Source organism: Typha angustifolia, chromosome 6 (assembly GCF_048772165.1).
Source record: "Typha angustifolia cultivar Huaian chromosome 6, ASM4877216v1, whole genome shotgun sequence".
Lineage (NCBI taxonomy): Eukaryota > Viridiplantae > Streptophyta > Magnoliopsida > Poales > Typhaceae > Typha > Typha angustifolia.
The window spans coordinates 8082049-8096719 of NC_133244.1; the positions used below are offsets into that span (position 1 = coordinate 8082049).

Here is a 14671-nt window from a genome sequence, read left to right on the forward strand (position 1 = left end):
TTTACTAAGAAAATATTGGCCGCTGTGAGTGTCTTAACCACTAAAGATACTAAGAAATCTAGTACCATCAGCTGGTCAATTACAATGGAGCGTTGCTGTGGACTAGTCAAAGTGTCAAACTCACTAAATATAGACATACACATACACATATGATTTGGAACAGGGAATCATAGATTAAGAGAAGTTTGGTAATAGAGATAAAATGGAGACTATTCCAGAACAGCCCATGTTATTCATTGATGATAACTTCTCATCAGAATATTTGTTAGTGAAGACTAGCAAAAATATTCCCAAAAGGCCTATACACTCACATAGACGTGTGTAGTAGTAACTCTCCCAACTCCCCTCCTCTCCTCCTCCTCCTCCTCCTCCTCCTCTCCCCCCTAATTGATGATAAGCTTCACTTCACCTAACCTTTTGGTACTCTCTCATTTTATGGACTATGAAAAAGGAAAGAGGTGGGGAAGAGGGTGAGGGTGAGGGTGAGGGTGAGGGGATACCGATGCGGTAGGATGACCACCTTGGGGCAGCGGAGTAGTAGAGCTAGGGCATGTAGAGCTTGTTGCCGCACTTGCATCGCCAAGCCTCCGGGTAGTATTCGGCGGGCACGGGCACGCCGGGTGGGACCGCCACGTGTACGGGGACGCAAGGGGTGCAGTCACCGCACTTGGCGGTGCACCGCGGAGGGTAGGACCCCGGCCCGTCGCTGCTGCTGGTGAGGTCCTGCCGACGACGCCCGCGTGTCACGGCCACCTGCACCCACCGGGCTCACGTTAGTACTGCCAAGTCGTACTGCTAGGGTGCGCCAGCCCGTATGGTTTTGGGCCCGGGAAATGGAAAACCTGTCGCTCGGATGTGCTGGCGGCGCATGTTAGCGAGGGGTTATCGGGTCCCTCTCCAGATTCGACTGTTTCGCTCTTCGGATTGGAATTCTGTGAGGACCGATTTCGTCGCGGATACGTGTTAGAATATTGGTGGATTTACGATCATATTTTCTTCTAATCTTATCGGGTCCCTCTTTGTAGCAAACCCAGCTCAGAGGAGAGTGATGATGAACGCGAAAGAACCCCTCTCCCCCGCCCCCCAAAAAAAGAAGAAGAAGATAGGAATAGGAATAAGGAAGCATCACACTTATCCTTCCTGATAGAATTAAGTCATACGCAAGAGAAGGAAGGAAGAGATCACTCTACCTGAGCGGAAGAATCCGTTCTTACTCTTCCGCTATCTGCAAAAACGCGAGGGAGAAAATCTTTAACCATTTCGATAGACCCAAAAAAAAAAAAAGTGTACATTTTCTAAAACGCCATAAGAATAAAAAAATAGAAAAAATAATTCGAATGTTGCTCACCTAGTCGAACGCTTCCCCTCCATGTAGGACTCACAGAGAGAGCATAGACGAAGAAGAGGTAGAGCAGAGCACAGCATAAAAGAGCCTCCTTTGGGAAAGCTCCCCTCCTCCCTCCTCTTAACTCCATCAACGTGAATCCAGAAGCCTTCTTAAAATGCTTCGGAGGAGGGAAAAAAAAGAAACACTGTATTAGGAAAGAGGCAGAGGTGGAAGCAGAGAGGGGTGAGAGATCTCAAGCCATTCCCTTCTCGTTCTTTTCTCTGTAGCTGCTTCAGATCTCAGAGACCACCACTCTGACAGTCGTAGCAGAGGAATTTAATATTGCATCGCATAACCCATTCAAACTCTCTTCTTTTCTTTTCTTATTTTTCCTCTCTCTCTCTCTCTCACTCTCTCTCTCTCTATGTGAAACTAAAAGCAAAAGATTTCTTGTTGAATTCGATTGTTGAATGAAATGACTCATATGCCATCACATCGTTTATATGGTTTCGAAGGGACAATCTTGTCACGTTACATAATTCGCACGTTTAATGTCACATTTTATCATTTCGATGTTTACATTTCGAGCCCATTATTGTAAACTTCACTTTTAAAAGCACTAATAAATTGGACAAAAGGGTACCCACCCCCCCACCCCCAAAAAAAAGAATGCTGTGAACAAAAGTTGTTTTTCTAAATATAGTTAACTTCAGGTGCTTTCTGAGATTAAAATCTATACGATACTATCAAATCGTCACTTATACATACCTTACACATTAACGAATGAACTGGAATCTCACAATGCAAGAGCCAAGAGGTCCACATTTCTGGATAATTTTTGGTGGTCCGAAAACATACTTAGAGTTCATCCGAATGGTGGGCAAGTGTTTGATTCGATTCGATCATGGAGTGGTCTACAACACTAGGATGTATCTTGCGATCAGCATCCTTAACAAGTTGGCAAATGAATCCAACTAATTTGTATTCGTATGTATATATATCGCCAGAGATAAGGTGGCAAAGTTTAGAGATGAGATTTAGATTCTCGTTCTTTAGTTACTTATTGGACGAACGGATTCCGCCAAATATTTTGGATTTATCACCATCCATAACAGGATATATGATCTTCTTCTTTTTTTTTTAATTTTATTGCTCATAAAATGTATAATTCCGTACCATCATGGTTAATTATTTAAAGTGCAATTATCAAGGCTAATTATTGAAACATCCATGGGGTTTATGAACGTCAATGATTTGCATTAACTTTTCTCTTTTGGCGTTGGAAATTAGAAGGGTAACATGGTTACTTTATATTTGGGCCAGTAATTAGAAGAGGGGGAAGGAGAGGAGAGGGGAAGAGGAAAGGGACGGAAGGAAGAGACACTGAGTTAGTGGATTCTGCAGGGGAGCTCAGGAATCACAAGGTCTTTTGTCTCCCCAAAACGTCCTTTCCTCTCTCTTCTTTCTCTTCTTACAGCTTTTATCTTCTTTTCACCGTCAACTTTTACTGTTTTCTTTACTCCTTACCACATCTATAATCTACTCATTAAACTTAACATTGGGCACACATTATTTTCCAGACGCTGATCGGTGCATCGATGTACATATTCAATGCATCCGTTTCTGGGCCGAGCTAAAATAGAAGGGAAAAAAGAGAGAGTAACTTTTCTTCAAGCTGTGTGGGCTTTGAATCGAGAGCTCAACTGGACTGGTAACTTCAAAATAGGTGCATAAGATGATTAATTGGGTTGGTGAGATTATTACATGGGCCTCCAGCTGATACACAATCTCAAGCTGGATCATTATTCATCAGTATGCAAAAGGGCCCAAAACCATTTGATTACCAAGTTATGTTCTACTGGAGAAAGAAAAAAAAATGAATAAAAGGAAACAGGACGAGAGCAAGAGGGAGAGGAGGAGAAAGAATTACAGAACTACTAAAGCTGAGAATGAGAAGGACGAGAACTAGGGCTGTTAAAATAATTAAGCTGAGCAGCACAATCTCGGCTAAATTAAATTCAGCTCGTATTTGGAATAGTTTAGATAAGACTTCATTTATATATATATATATAAAGAGATATAATAGGTTAAGCTATCCATTTTAAAAATATATAAAACCTAGTTTGAAGATATTTTTTTAGAGAATTTAAATTCAAATTTAAGAAAATTTTATTAGGTCGCGGATTATGTCTCGATGTGATTTGATAAGTCGAGCCAAATGAGCTGGTGAGCACGACTAAGTTATAGTGGGGTTGGGCTATTCCCATTACTCCATTAGCCATTACTCATTAGGTGGATGTCCTCCAATCCTATGACTTCTGGCCAACTCTTGCCAGAGCCACAAACTAAAGCTTCATTAACTAATCTCCGCAATTAATATGTGGCCAGTCATTATATGCCATCTTTCAAGCCTAATACGTTTCATAACTGACTAACCCTAAAGCTTAATCTTCTAAATAGTGGACCATAAATGCATACAGGAAGATGATAAAAATTATAGGTTAACATAACAATAATGCATGAGAGGGTTTATGAGGCATGCAAAAGATTTAAGATGGTTGAATAAGAAATGAATGCAATTTGAAAAGTTATCAAGAAGTGGTCACAACTCACAACCAGGAAACACCTCAGTTAGAGAGTATTTTGTTTTAGAAGCTTCTGCACTAATGGGCTCCTACTGTTAGGTAAACTTATAATTGAAACAATATTGATGTAGAAGACCAGACACCAACCTTGGTCGGCGTACCTTTTTTTTTTTATTCATTTACAACTTCGTGTTCATTGAATAGAAGATACATTCATGGTTTTGGTCCCCCATGCCTGAAGGAATCCCAAGTTGTTCCTCACTAAATTTTGGTAACATTTATAACTTAATTAAATTTTGCTTCATTGCATTATTAAGTATTTAAGTGGGTTAAATTGTGGTTCATTGTACTACTATTCATTAGGTTGTTGTGTTTATAATTAACCTTGGTCCGGGTACCTCTTTTTACTTCCGGTGGGTGACCGTCTTGTATCATAGTCTTATTTTAAACTCTATAAATAAAATTATACTTTCTAACGTAATTAGGCTGACAGAATTTATTAAAATGTTCTTGAAGAAGTTTATATTTTAGGCAAAAGTTAAATACAGTTAACTCAGAGAGGGAGTGGTTATTACAAAATCACTTAAACCTAGGGTGTTATTTGGAAAATTCCTTCTTCTTTTTTTAATAATATTTCCCAGTCCAAAATTATGGAAAACGAAATTTAATTTTGGTCGCAACTTGTAAACCGTGGGCTAGTACGGTGGCCCGCTGTTTGGATTCTATGACGGGATGGATGATGGCTGAAACTTATCCTTTCTAAACATCAAATGGATGGGGATGATGGATGATGCATCATGTGGACCACATACATATGTTAGTTACATGATGGTTCCAAAATGCATATATACATATATGATCACGTCCAAGTTGATATATATATATATCTAGCATATTAACTTCGTGGGCTCCATGTTTCCCATACATGTTCCCCTACCTCTTCAATGGTTAATGGGTACTCCTTACTCCTGAGTCCTAAAACTGGGGGCTTCTTCTTAGGGTCAAAGTAAAATGGTCCTTTGAACTCAGATTTCAAACTCTGCTCATATTGGTTTGACCAAATTACACTACTGCTCTTGCCTCTTGGGCAAACCCTCTCATTTTAGTAAAGTTGGTGAATAGCTTCTTGTAACTCTCCTTTTTGGACTATACTAGGTCTAACACACCTCTTAAAGCCTTATGTAGTTTTGATATTGAATGAGTTGGTCTAAGGACCACAGTTTAATATATATATATATAATGTATAAATAACAAGTATGAAAAAGAGATGTATAAATGTTGTGCATTGCTTACATAAACAAATAAATTGTGCTTTATACATAAAATGTGGGCACTCCAAACCTAAAATAACCCTCTTTTGCAACTGATGTGGTTTTGGTCTATATTTGCTAAACTTATTCTGTAAATGGAATTGGTTTGCAAATCCTTCTCCGTTATAAGGGCTTTTTAATTGTGTCGAGCTTTGTTCAACCTTGAGCCTAACCTAAAATATTATGCTTAGAATTAATTAAATTTAATTTGAAAAGGTATATTTTGAGATTGATTTTGAACTCGAGCTTAATTAATTAGGTTAATTTGAACCTATTTTGAGCTTAAACTGTTTGATAAACAGATTCAAATATTTCAAAGCAAATTGACTTCAAATCTAAATCAATCTCAAATCAAGTTTGACTTAAATCTAGCTCAAATCACTCAAATCAAAGTTTGAATTGAACCTCAAATGATCAACACTTGATATTTATATATCAAGCTCGGTTTAAAACTAATTTTAAGTTTAATTTAATTAATCAAGTTAAATATGAACTGAGCTCAAGCTAGCTTAATTATTTTGACAACTATATTTTTATTTTATTTTATTCTTTCATACATGGTCTATAAATTAAAAATTACTAATCATCGAAGCCCACTATTAATATAATCAAGAAACTAATCCAAAATATAAGATTTGACTCAATTTAAATTAAACTTTAATTGAGGAATTTTAATTTAACTAGCAGTGATGGCCTATCTTAATTAAATTAAAATTTGATTATAATCTTGTCAATCAACCGTAATGAGAAAAAAAAAACTAACTAGAATATAGTTTTAATTATGATAGCCTACTTCTCCTACTTAAACTACATTATAATAATCAAAATAATTAAATTAAATTTGTAACCAAATCTTAACTATGCTCATACGATCGTATACCAAATGAAATAGCCACTAGATAGAAAATACAAGTAAAATGAAAATAGTTTCCCCTTCGATACTGCTTCTAGAAATAGAATCTTGTTTAAATAATTTTTTAATTTGTATCGAATCATCACCCTTATTTAATAAAAGCTAAGTGCTGAGCTAGAAAATAATTTTATCTAAAAGGTAATTGGAATCTCATATATAATACCTTACAACTTTGGTTCTAAAACACTAAAATTATGTGCTGTTGGTTAGCAAGTCAATTCTCTAACTTTTGATTGGGTGAGTGGTGCTCATGGAATTGGAATCTCATATATTGAGGTGGTTGGGATAAGTTATTCATCTCTTATAATGATGCAATTTGTGAACTACCACCCTAGAAACAAATTTATTTACTATTTCTTTGGGTTCATTGTAGTGATGACTAATGATTATTTAGTGGATATACTATCACCCATATTAATTAAAACCACATTTCTCAACAACTAATAGGTAAACCTAGTGTATAATATCACTCGCTTTATTGATTAAGAAGTATAAAGTAGCTCTCGTGACATACGTAGTATCGCACGTTACGTTATTGGAGTCATTTGTGGTTAATCGATGTTAATATTATTTTTTCTAGAAACCACCTCCGTTTTGTTAAATTACAAGGAGGTCCTTGTTAATGTTTGGTCCATTGGAAGATTTAAAGGCTTTGCTTTGCATCATTTATGGGCGGTGGGCTAGTTATCCAAAATTTTCTGACGTCCTACATTTCGTGTAATCCTTATCGTTTACCTTTTGGAGGCTATTTTGGTCATTTCGGACTCCAGCCGCATTTCCACCATCGAGACTGGAGGCGGCGAAAAGATCAATGACAGCCGACTTACTCCAACAAATCAACAACTTCCATCTTCCTGATCGACGGCTGAGATTGTGAGACGTTTTACCAAATAGTGTGATTTTTTTTTATTAAAAAAAAAACAAATTCACATCCACACGCCTCCTCAGTCCCTCTACTATATATGAAAAATCCCTCCCTCCTTTGTCCAACTCCTCCGCTTCCTTTCTTAATCCGCCATTAATGGCGATCTGGACCACATACTCTTCTTCCTTCTTCTCGCCTCCCTCCGACCACTCCGACCTCCTCCGTTCTTTGCTCCGCCTCTCACGCGAGATCTCCCTCCCCGACGACCCCAAGCCTTTCCCTCGCCGCCACTTCTGCTCCGTCTCTCGCCGCTCCAAGCTCTTCACCGTCCTATTTGAGGAGCTCCTCCGTGATGGGGTCGCCTCCGGCGAACTCCCCTCCTCCGCTACCCTCTGCTTCCGTGAGATCTTCTTCGTCCTCAACCGATTAAAGTCTCTCCTCGCCGATTGCTCCAATCGCAGCCGCACGCGTCTTCTCCTCCAGGCCGATCTCGTCGCTGGCGACCTCCATGAGATCTCTATCGATCTCGCAACCCTCCTGGATATCCTCCCGGTCCGCGACCTCGGCGTCGGAGATGACGTCGTCGACCTCGTCGATCTCGCGCGCCGCCAGTGCCGGCGGTCGTCGGCTGTTATTGATCCGGCGGAGCAGGCATTGAGGTCCGAAATTCTCGGATTGATCCGAGAAATCGAGCGCGAGATCGTTCCGGAGAGATCGAGGCTGCAGTCTATCTTCGTGAGATTGGGCCTGGATGATTCTAGAAGCTGTGGCAACGAAATCGAGCGGTTGGAAAGCGAAATCGGGGAGAAGGCGGCGGAGAAATGGACGGCCGAGATGATCGCGCTCGTCGGTCTCGTCCGGTACGCGAAGTGTGTCCTCTTCGGCGAGTCGATGCCAAGGGGCGCAGAGTCGTCCGATGGAAAATTCAACTCCTCGGGTGCGGATCCTGCGGCGCCGCCGGACTTCCGCTGCCCCATCTCTCTGGATCTGATGCGGGACCCTGTTGTCGTAGCGAGCGGGCAAACGTACGACCGTGAGTCGATCACCCAGTGGCTCCGCTCCGGCCACGCCACGTGTCCCAAGTCCGGCCAGACCCTCACCCACCTCGACGTCGTGCCCAACAAAGCCCTCAGGAATCTCATCTTGCTCTGGTGCCGCGAGAACAACGTCCAACTTGAGGGTTCCGATCCAGGTGAAGATGAGACTAACGCTGTCAATGAGAACAAGGCTGCGCTCGAGGCCGCGAGGATGACGGCGTCGTTCCTGGTCGAGAAGCTAGCCGCCTCCCCGTCGACTGAGGCGACCAACCGGGTCGTCCACGAGCTCCGCTTGCTGGCCAAATCCGGATCCAATAACCGCGCCTTCGTGGCAGAAGCCGGCGCCGTTCCGTTACTTATTCCTCTCTTGTACTCCACCGATCTCAGCCTCCAGCTCAACGCCGTCACGGCGCTACTCAACCTATCCATCCTGGAAGCGAACAAGCGGCGAATCATGCACGCCGATGGCGGGTTGGACGCCGTCCTGCATGTCATGGGGGAGAGCGCCACTTGGCAGGCGAGGGAGAACGCCGCCGCGGCGGTGCTGAGTCTGTCCGCCGTCCATTCCTATAGGCGAAAGCTGGGGAGGGATCCACGTGTTGTGCAACGCCTGGTTGCGATGGTGCGGTCCGGACCCGCGAGCGCGAAGAAGGACGCACTCGCGGCGATCTTAGTTTTGGCTGCGGAGAGGGAGAACATATCGAGGTTGGTGGAGGAGGGAGTGGTGACAGCGGCAATGGGATCTTTGGAGGTGGTGGCGGAGGCGGCGGCGGTGGTGGCGGCTGTGGCGAAGCGGGGAGGGGCAGAGGCAGTGGCAGCGGAGGAGGGGGCGGTGACAAGGCTGGTTGGGGTGATGAGGAGAGGGTCAGAGGCCGCAAGGGAGAGCGCGGCGGCGGCGCTAGTGGTGATTTGTCGGCGAGTTGGAGGGGCTGCGGTGGCTGGGCTGGCGGCTGCGCCGGGAATCGAGTGGGTGATATGGGAGCTGATGGGAACGGGAACGGATAGGGCTCGGCGGAAGGCGGCGGCGCTGGGTCGAATATGCAGGCGGTGGGCTGCTGCCGTCGAGGCCGATCGTACAGCCAGGGTTTCAGCCCTCAGCATCGCGGCGGCCACCGCGGTGTCGTAAACCAACAACCGTAATAAGGTACCAAAACTACCAATCCGATTTTTTTTTTAAAAAAATTTTAATTTCAGTTGTACAGGATTGTTTAACCGTGCACTATTTGCCATCGGACGGACATAATTGGTTCATCAATTGTGAATACGAGTGGTTTCTTCGATTTTTATTTATCATCTCATAAATGATTTGTTCTCAAAACGCAATAAAGAAAAAAGAGCAGATTTGTCTTTGTGCGATTGTTATAATTAGTTGGTCCGTGAGCCCGTGATCGAGCTACTGAACGAATATTTAGCAGCTGCTAACCTGTAATCGTAAGTAGCGGAAAGAATCATTTGAAGCAACCAACCAGCTCACACAACTATTGAACGCAACTACCTACTCATTACGCAACCTGCCCTCCTCTCCTCTTCTTTCTTCCAAGTATTCCTTTTCTTGATTCCAACATTTTAGCCTTCCACAGCGAACCTATTTATTTTATCTACTTCTCAATCAATCTCACACCTATCTTGCGTGTGTTACCGGGCAATGTATCCCAACCCCATTATAATTAATCCTATATTAATTAACCGAATAAGACAGTTCCCAAGTTTTTTCTTTTCTTTTAGAAAAAAAAACCAACTACACTGAATAGGACAATTTGAAGTCACGAAACAAGCAAACCTTTTGCTCTCTGGCCCACCCTGACTTAATAAAAAGCCCATGATTCCAACCTGGTCTGAGACTGGCCCAAGTCTTCATGCCAGCCAACGAATTGGAGTTTTTGCGAGGATAATTTCCATACCAGAGTAGAGAGTAGATTAATTAACCACAACGTCATAAACTCCAATAAGGTATTTTCCTGGTCCCTAGAAGGCTAGAACTAAAGAACAATTAAAAAAACATCCAAGAAGTCCTAATAGGTCACACCATCTGTTCAATCCCTACACTTTTGGCTACAACAACAGCCCTACAAAGAGGGCATGTCGCCTTGTTCCTCAGCCACGTATCCGCACACTCCTGGTGAAATATGTGACCACACCCTTGCAAGAACCTGCACCTCTCACCTGTCTCCATCTTCTCGAAGCAAATAACGCACTCCCCCTCGTCCCACACCCCATCCGTGTACGTGAACTCCATAATCTTCTTCAGCTCTTCCACCGTCAAACCTGCCACTTCCTCTCCCCTCCTCTCCATGCCATCACCATGACCATGATTGCCTGTATTACCACCACCATCATGACCATCATCATCGTCGTTGTCGTCGTCGTCATAACCAGCATCATCATCGTCGTCGTCGTCGTCGTCGTCGTCGTCGAAGTGACGAACGCAGCAGCCGCAGCAATGTAAGATGTCGCACACCGCGGCAAACACGAGAAGCCAAACGTAGAACGTCTCGAAGAAATTCATCGGAAACTAAGGAAGGAAGGATTTGAGCATAAGATTTGACAATAACCATTGATTTTATATATAGTTGCAGGGGAAGCCCTTCAATGCTCGGAATTTGTGATTCGAGTTGTGTTCGGATTAGGAGATATATATAGATGCGAATCCGAGACCTAGTTTAATACATTTATCAGAATTTATAGCGGGGGAAAGAGAAGGTATAGTTACACTTCACCCCTTACTTTTTTTACTGAATTTACAGTTCTTTTTTAATCGTTTTTATTTAATTTTTTTAATATAAAATGAGCACGTATATTTTAATCTGCCTCCATTTACTGTACGATTCTGAGGGAATATTCTATGTTCATACAGCAAATATGTAATTGAATTCTTAGTTTTGATTCCAATCGCATGCCATGGCATTAGAAATGCTAAGAGGTTTAAGCATGCATCAGTAGATTAAATAAGGGGTAAACTAAGACCTCATCGTGCTTGGTTAAGTTGAGATAATGCAATGGCTATGCAGACTGCCGAGTTGAGCCCGAGCCATAATGGCGAAGAACATGGACTTGAATCTGACCAATTAAATTAATAGTAAACCAATTCGACCAATCAATTCTAGCTCAAAAAATTTAAGTCTACAAGCGTGCCTCGTCATTGCCAATTAGTTCTCTTAACTTTAACTTTGTTTAATTGAGCATTTAGGCTAATCACATAATAACCAAATGATTTAATATATTCATTAGACAATCGAGCTAATCATCCCAACAAATGAATTATAAGAAATCTAAATCATAAATATATTAGCTCTTATATTGACAGCGAGAATCAAATTCACAATTCCTAATCTCTCCTGTGAGAGATGATAGGATCCGAAAAATACAGTGATTAAGTTGTAAAATTAACAAAGGCAGCTTGATTTTTTTTTAAAGTATATATAAATCCTGTCATTTTAGTTTTTATATTATATATTATCTATCTTAAATGTGAAAACATTTGAAATAGAATATGTATGATACAAAGAATAATTAAAATGGTCTTATATGAAAATATGCTATAGTTGAGGGTATAGGTAACAAGTAACCCAATATTTATAACTAAAAAAGTTTCAAACTGGAGCAGCAACCACCAAGTAGTTCTTCTCCGGAAGCTCCCAACAACACCTCGAGACGCTAAACGCACCAATAACTCCACACATGTCAATATTTAAAAAATTACGTACCACCTTCCGAAACCCCACGCCCTCCTCTTATTTTCTCTTCGCTTTGAGAATTATTATTAATATTTTTTGTTGGTAACTCCTCTGTTCGAATCTTCTCCTACCTCGGGAAGGCGTATGGAATCCTTATCTAAATCTTAGATGTTCTCAGATCCATGCTGCAGGAAACTAGGGTTTCCACCTCCTTGTGTCCGCCGCTTCTTTTGACGTTGTGCTTAGTAAAAAAATAGTCGATGCTTTCCTCTCCCCTTCCACTACCTTGTATCTTATTAGAATCTCCATTGGAACCCACTTCGGGTTTGCCTTCTTTAATCCACCTCGGAGTGGCGAAAGCTCTAATCTTTTTGAACTTCTCTTCTAAAACATTGGCGTTTTGGGTTTTTGGGTGCGGAAAGGGAGGGACTTTGGTGATCTCCGAGTCGTCTCGCAAGGTATTTGGGACTAAAACCTTTGCTTTCTCTTGCTTCCATCTCTGTTTTGATTGAGATTACAACTCTACATTGTCCAAAACCGTAACCCCACAACTTGGTTTGGTCTTCTGGGTGCAAAAAGGCGGGATTTTGGCGATCTTCAAGTCTCTCAAGGTACTTGGGATTTGATGTTTTATTTTTCTTGCTTCAATCTGGTTTCATGTCTAAAACCCTAAACCCACATCTTAGTTTGGTGCAAATAGACTTCTCTGATTGAGAACAGAGAGTTACTTTGGTATTCTAAAGACATGGAAGCTGCCCCACCTAAAGCTACAAGGAGTTCTTCAAATGTCTTACTTCGCTTCTCAGAGCTCTGCAAGCTGAGATCAGTTGGAGTTTCCCCTCCTGTGAAGAACCCAAAAGCCAATAGCACTCAAGAGACTAGTGATGATACTAGGGATCAGAAAATCTACCCCCAACCCTTGGACGTGACCATCTCTACAAGTGTTGAGTGGTCTCAAGAAGCTGTGCTGATGAGGTTGTTTGAGGCAATTTCTTCTCTTAAATTAGCCTATGTGCAACTCCAACAAGCCCACATCCCTTATGAGCCTGATAAAATTAAGGTTGCCAATGAACTTGTCGTGGGAGAGCTCGAAGCCCTTTCTGGGCTAGAGGATTTGTTCTCTAAGAAGCAGCAGTGTAAACCCATGTGCCAATCCTCCATCGGTGTGTTGATCCAAGAACATCAGAAAACATTGGTGGGATTACAATCCGAGCTCCAAAGTAAAGAATCCGATATTCTTCGTATGAGATCAGAATTAGAGGAGTTAAATAGAAAAAACTTGGTGTTGGAAGGGAAGATTAAGCAGAAGGCATTGTCAAGAGATGAACCTTTGCTACTAAGGAGGGAATTGACAGCTGATGTGTTTTCTGAGGTATTCAAGCTCGCATCAATGTCCATTCATGAATTCGCAAAGCCCTTGATTGGATTGATGAGAGCTTCTGGTTGGGATCTTGACCAAGTTGTCAGTTTGATTGATAACTCAGTCGTATACTATGAGAGGTCTCACAAGAAGTATGCTTTCGAAGCTTATCTATCTCGGATAATGCTTATGGGAGCTCAAGATGGATCCTTGACCATGGATGATTTCGACTGTGTAATGAGCTTCCGAGACCCATTTGATGCTCTGTTGAAGGACCCAGATTCTAATTTTGGGAGATTTTGCCGATCAAAATATGTTGTAGCTGTGCCATCGAAGATGGAAGAGTCATTCTTTGGCAATCTTGATCAGAGGGCATTTTTGATGGCTGGTGGGCACCCAAGGACACCATTCTATCAAGCATTTGTGAGGATGGCAAGATTGGTGTGGGCATTGCAGGTCATGGCGAATTCTTTTATCCCCAGAGCTGAAATCTTTTATGTCAAACGCGGGAATAAGTATAAGAAGGACTACATGGAGAGTGTGGTGGCTGAAGTGGTTCCTAAGGAAGGAGACAAGATTACAGTTGGATTTACGGTGACACCAGGGTTTAAAATTGGAGCCACCATTGTTCACTGTAGGGTTTATCTGTCAAAAATGGTGGCTTCTATCAGGAACTCTGAATATAAGTTCTGACTTACCTGTAACCAAATCTGGTGGTTTGTTCTTCTTTAGTGTAATTTTAAAGTAGAGAAGGAAAACAAAATGCAGGTTATCCACCATGTAGCAGATTTTTGTGTCTTTGTATCAGCTCCTTAGTTATGAGTTGGAAATGTATCATCATATATGTTATAGAAATTTGCCTTACTGTAAATGCTATTAACTGATGTCTTCTCTGATCATTTATTGTATCTCCTACTAATTCTTGATCCATATGAATCATTTTCAACTGCAAGTAGATCAGGGTATAGGTTTTAATTTGTCGATCTTTTTGACAATGCATTCTGAATAGACCACTAAGTAAGAAGAAATCTTGTGCAGATTTCTTCTTACTTGTCATATAGGAAAGCAGTGATGGTAAAGCAATAAAACTATGAGCAGAGGGAATTAAAGTTGGATGGGTTTTAAGTCTAATTAAGATGGGTTTGAAATTAACATGTGATTAAGCTTGATTTAAATTCTTGTCCTCCTGAACTATACCTATGCGTATCAAAGAGGTAAGACTTATTGGTCTACTTGGAATGGGTCTCCTAAGAATAGCGAAGACCAGCTGATACCGATAGTAGTGTTGACTTCTTGAGACCAATCTAAAGAGGTGAAAATGACGGTCAAACTTGGAAGTTTAAAGTTGATAGTTACTTGATTCACCGTTAAATTATATTAAACTTATTCCCAACTATATTCCAGGGAAAAAAGACCTTTTGTTTTCATATTAGACCCTATAGTTTTTTAAAAATACAAAGAAACGCACTGAAACACCCTTATGTTTGTCATTGGATTTTTTTTTTTTTTTTTTAAAAAAAAACAGCCCAAGTTCAACGCTTCCTATAATTCAATGAAAAAGTAGGAAGCGAATTAAAAATATTTTTAGGGTGTGAAATAA

The 14671-nt window shown here is 41.4% G+C and overlaps 3 protein-coding genes and 1 long non-coding RNA gene across 5 annotated transcripts; 2 read left to right on the forward strand and 2 right to left on the reverse strand.

Moving 5' to 3' along the window:
- Positions 1-610: 610 nt before the first annotated feature.
- Positions 611-1366, reverse strand: LOC140761294 (uncharacterized). Its single transcript, XR_012104562.1, has 3 exons — positions 1349-1366; positions 1191-1225; positions 611-932 (listed from the first exon to the last, which is right to left on the reverse strand). It is a non-coding gene; the product is annotated as an uncharacterized lncRNA (long non-coding RNA).
- A 5751-nt stretch (positions 1367-7117) lies between these two features.
- LOC140760923 (U-box domain-containing protein 16-like) lies at positions 7118-9386 on the forward strand. The gene has a single exon (XM_073098016.1). It carries the CDS (start codon positions 7157-7159, stop codon positions 9161-9163), a length of 2007 nt encoding a protein of 668 aa, XP_072954117.1. The 5' UTR covers positions 7118-7156; the 3' UTR covers positions 9164-9386.
- Positions 9387-9522: 136 nt separating this feature from the next.
- On the reverse strand, positions 9523-11420 carry LOC140760925 (RING-H2 finger protein ATL14-like). The gene has a single exon (XM_073098020.1). It carries the CDS (start codon positions 10541-10543, stop codon positions 10058-10060), a length of 486 nt encoding a protein of 161 aa, XP_072954121.1. The 5' UTR covers positions 10544-11420; the 3' UTR covers positions 9523-10057.
- A 197-nt stretch (positions 11421-11617) lies between these two features.
- Positions 11618-13957, forward strand: LOC140760924 (protein GRAVITROPIC IN THE LIGHT 1-like). Of its 2 annotated transcripts, none has more exons than XM_073098018.1 (3): positions 11618-12169; positions 12291-12322; positions 12398-13957. In XM_073098018.1, exon 3 carries the CDS (start codon positions 12457-12459, stop codon positions 13762-13764), a length of 1308 nt encoding a protein of 435 aa, XP_072954119.1. In that variant the 5' UTR covers positions 11618-12169; positions 12291-12322; positions 12398-12456; the 3' UTR covers positions 13765-13957. The 2 variants fall into 2 exon arrangements, with proteins under 2 accessions (XP_072954119.1, XP_072954118.1); XM_073098017.1 differs by having other exon boundaries at positions 12412-13957.
- Positions 13958-14671: the final 714 nt, after the last annotated feature.

Coding starts and splice junctions, on each gene's coding strand:
- LOC140760923 (XM_073098016.1), top strand. CDS start 7,157: ATGGCGATCTGGACCACATACTCTTCTTCCTTCTTCTCGCCTCCCTCC.
- LOC140760925 (XM_073098020.1), bottom strand. CDS start 10,543: ATGAATTTCTTCGAGACGTTCTACGTTTGGCTTCTCGTGTTTGCCGCG.
- LOC140760924 (XM_073098018.1), top strand. CDS start 12,457: ATGGAAGCTGCCCCACCTAAAGCTACAAGGAGTTCTTCAAATGTCTTA.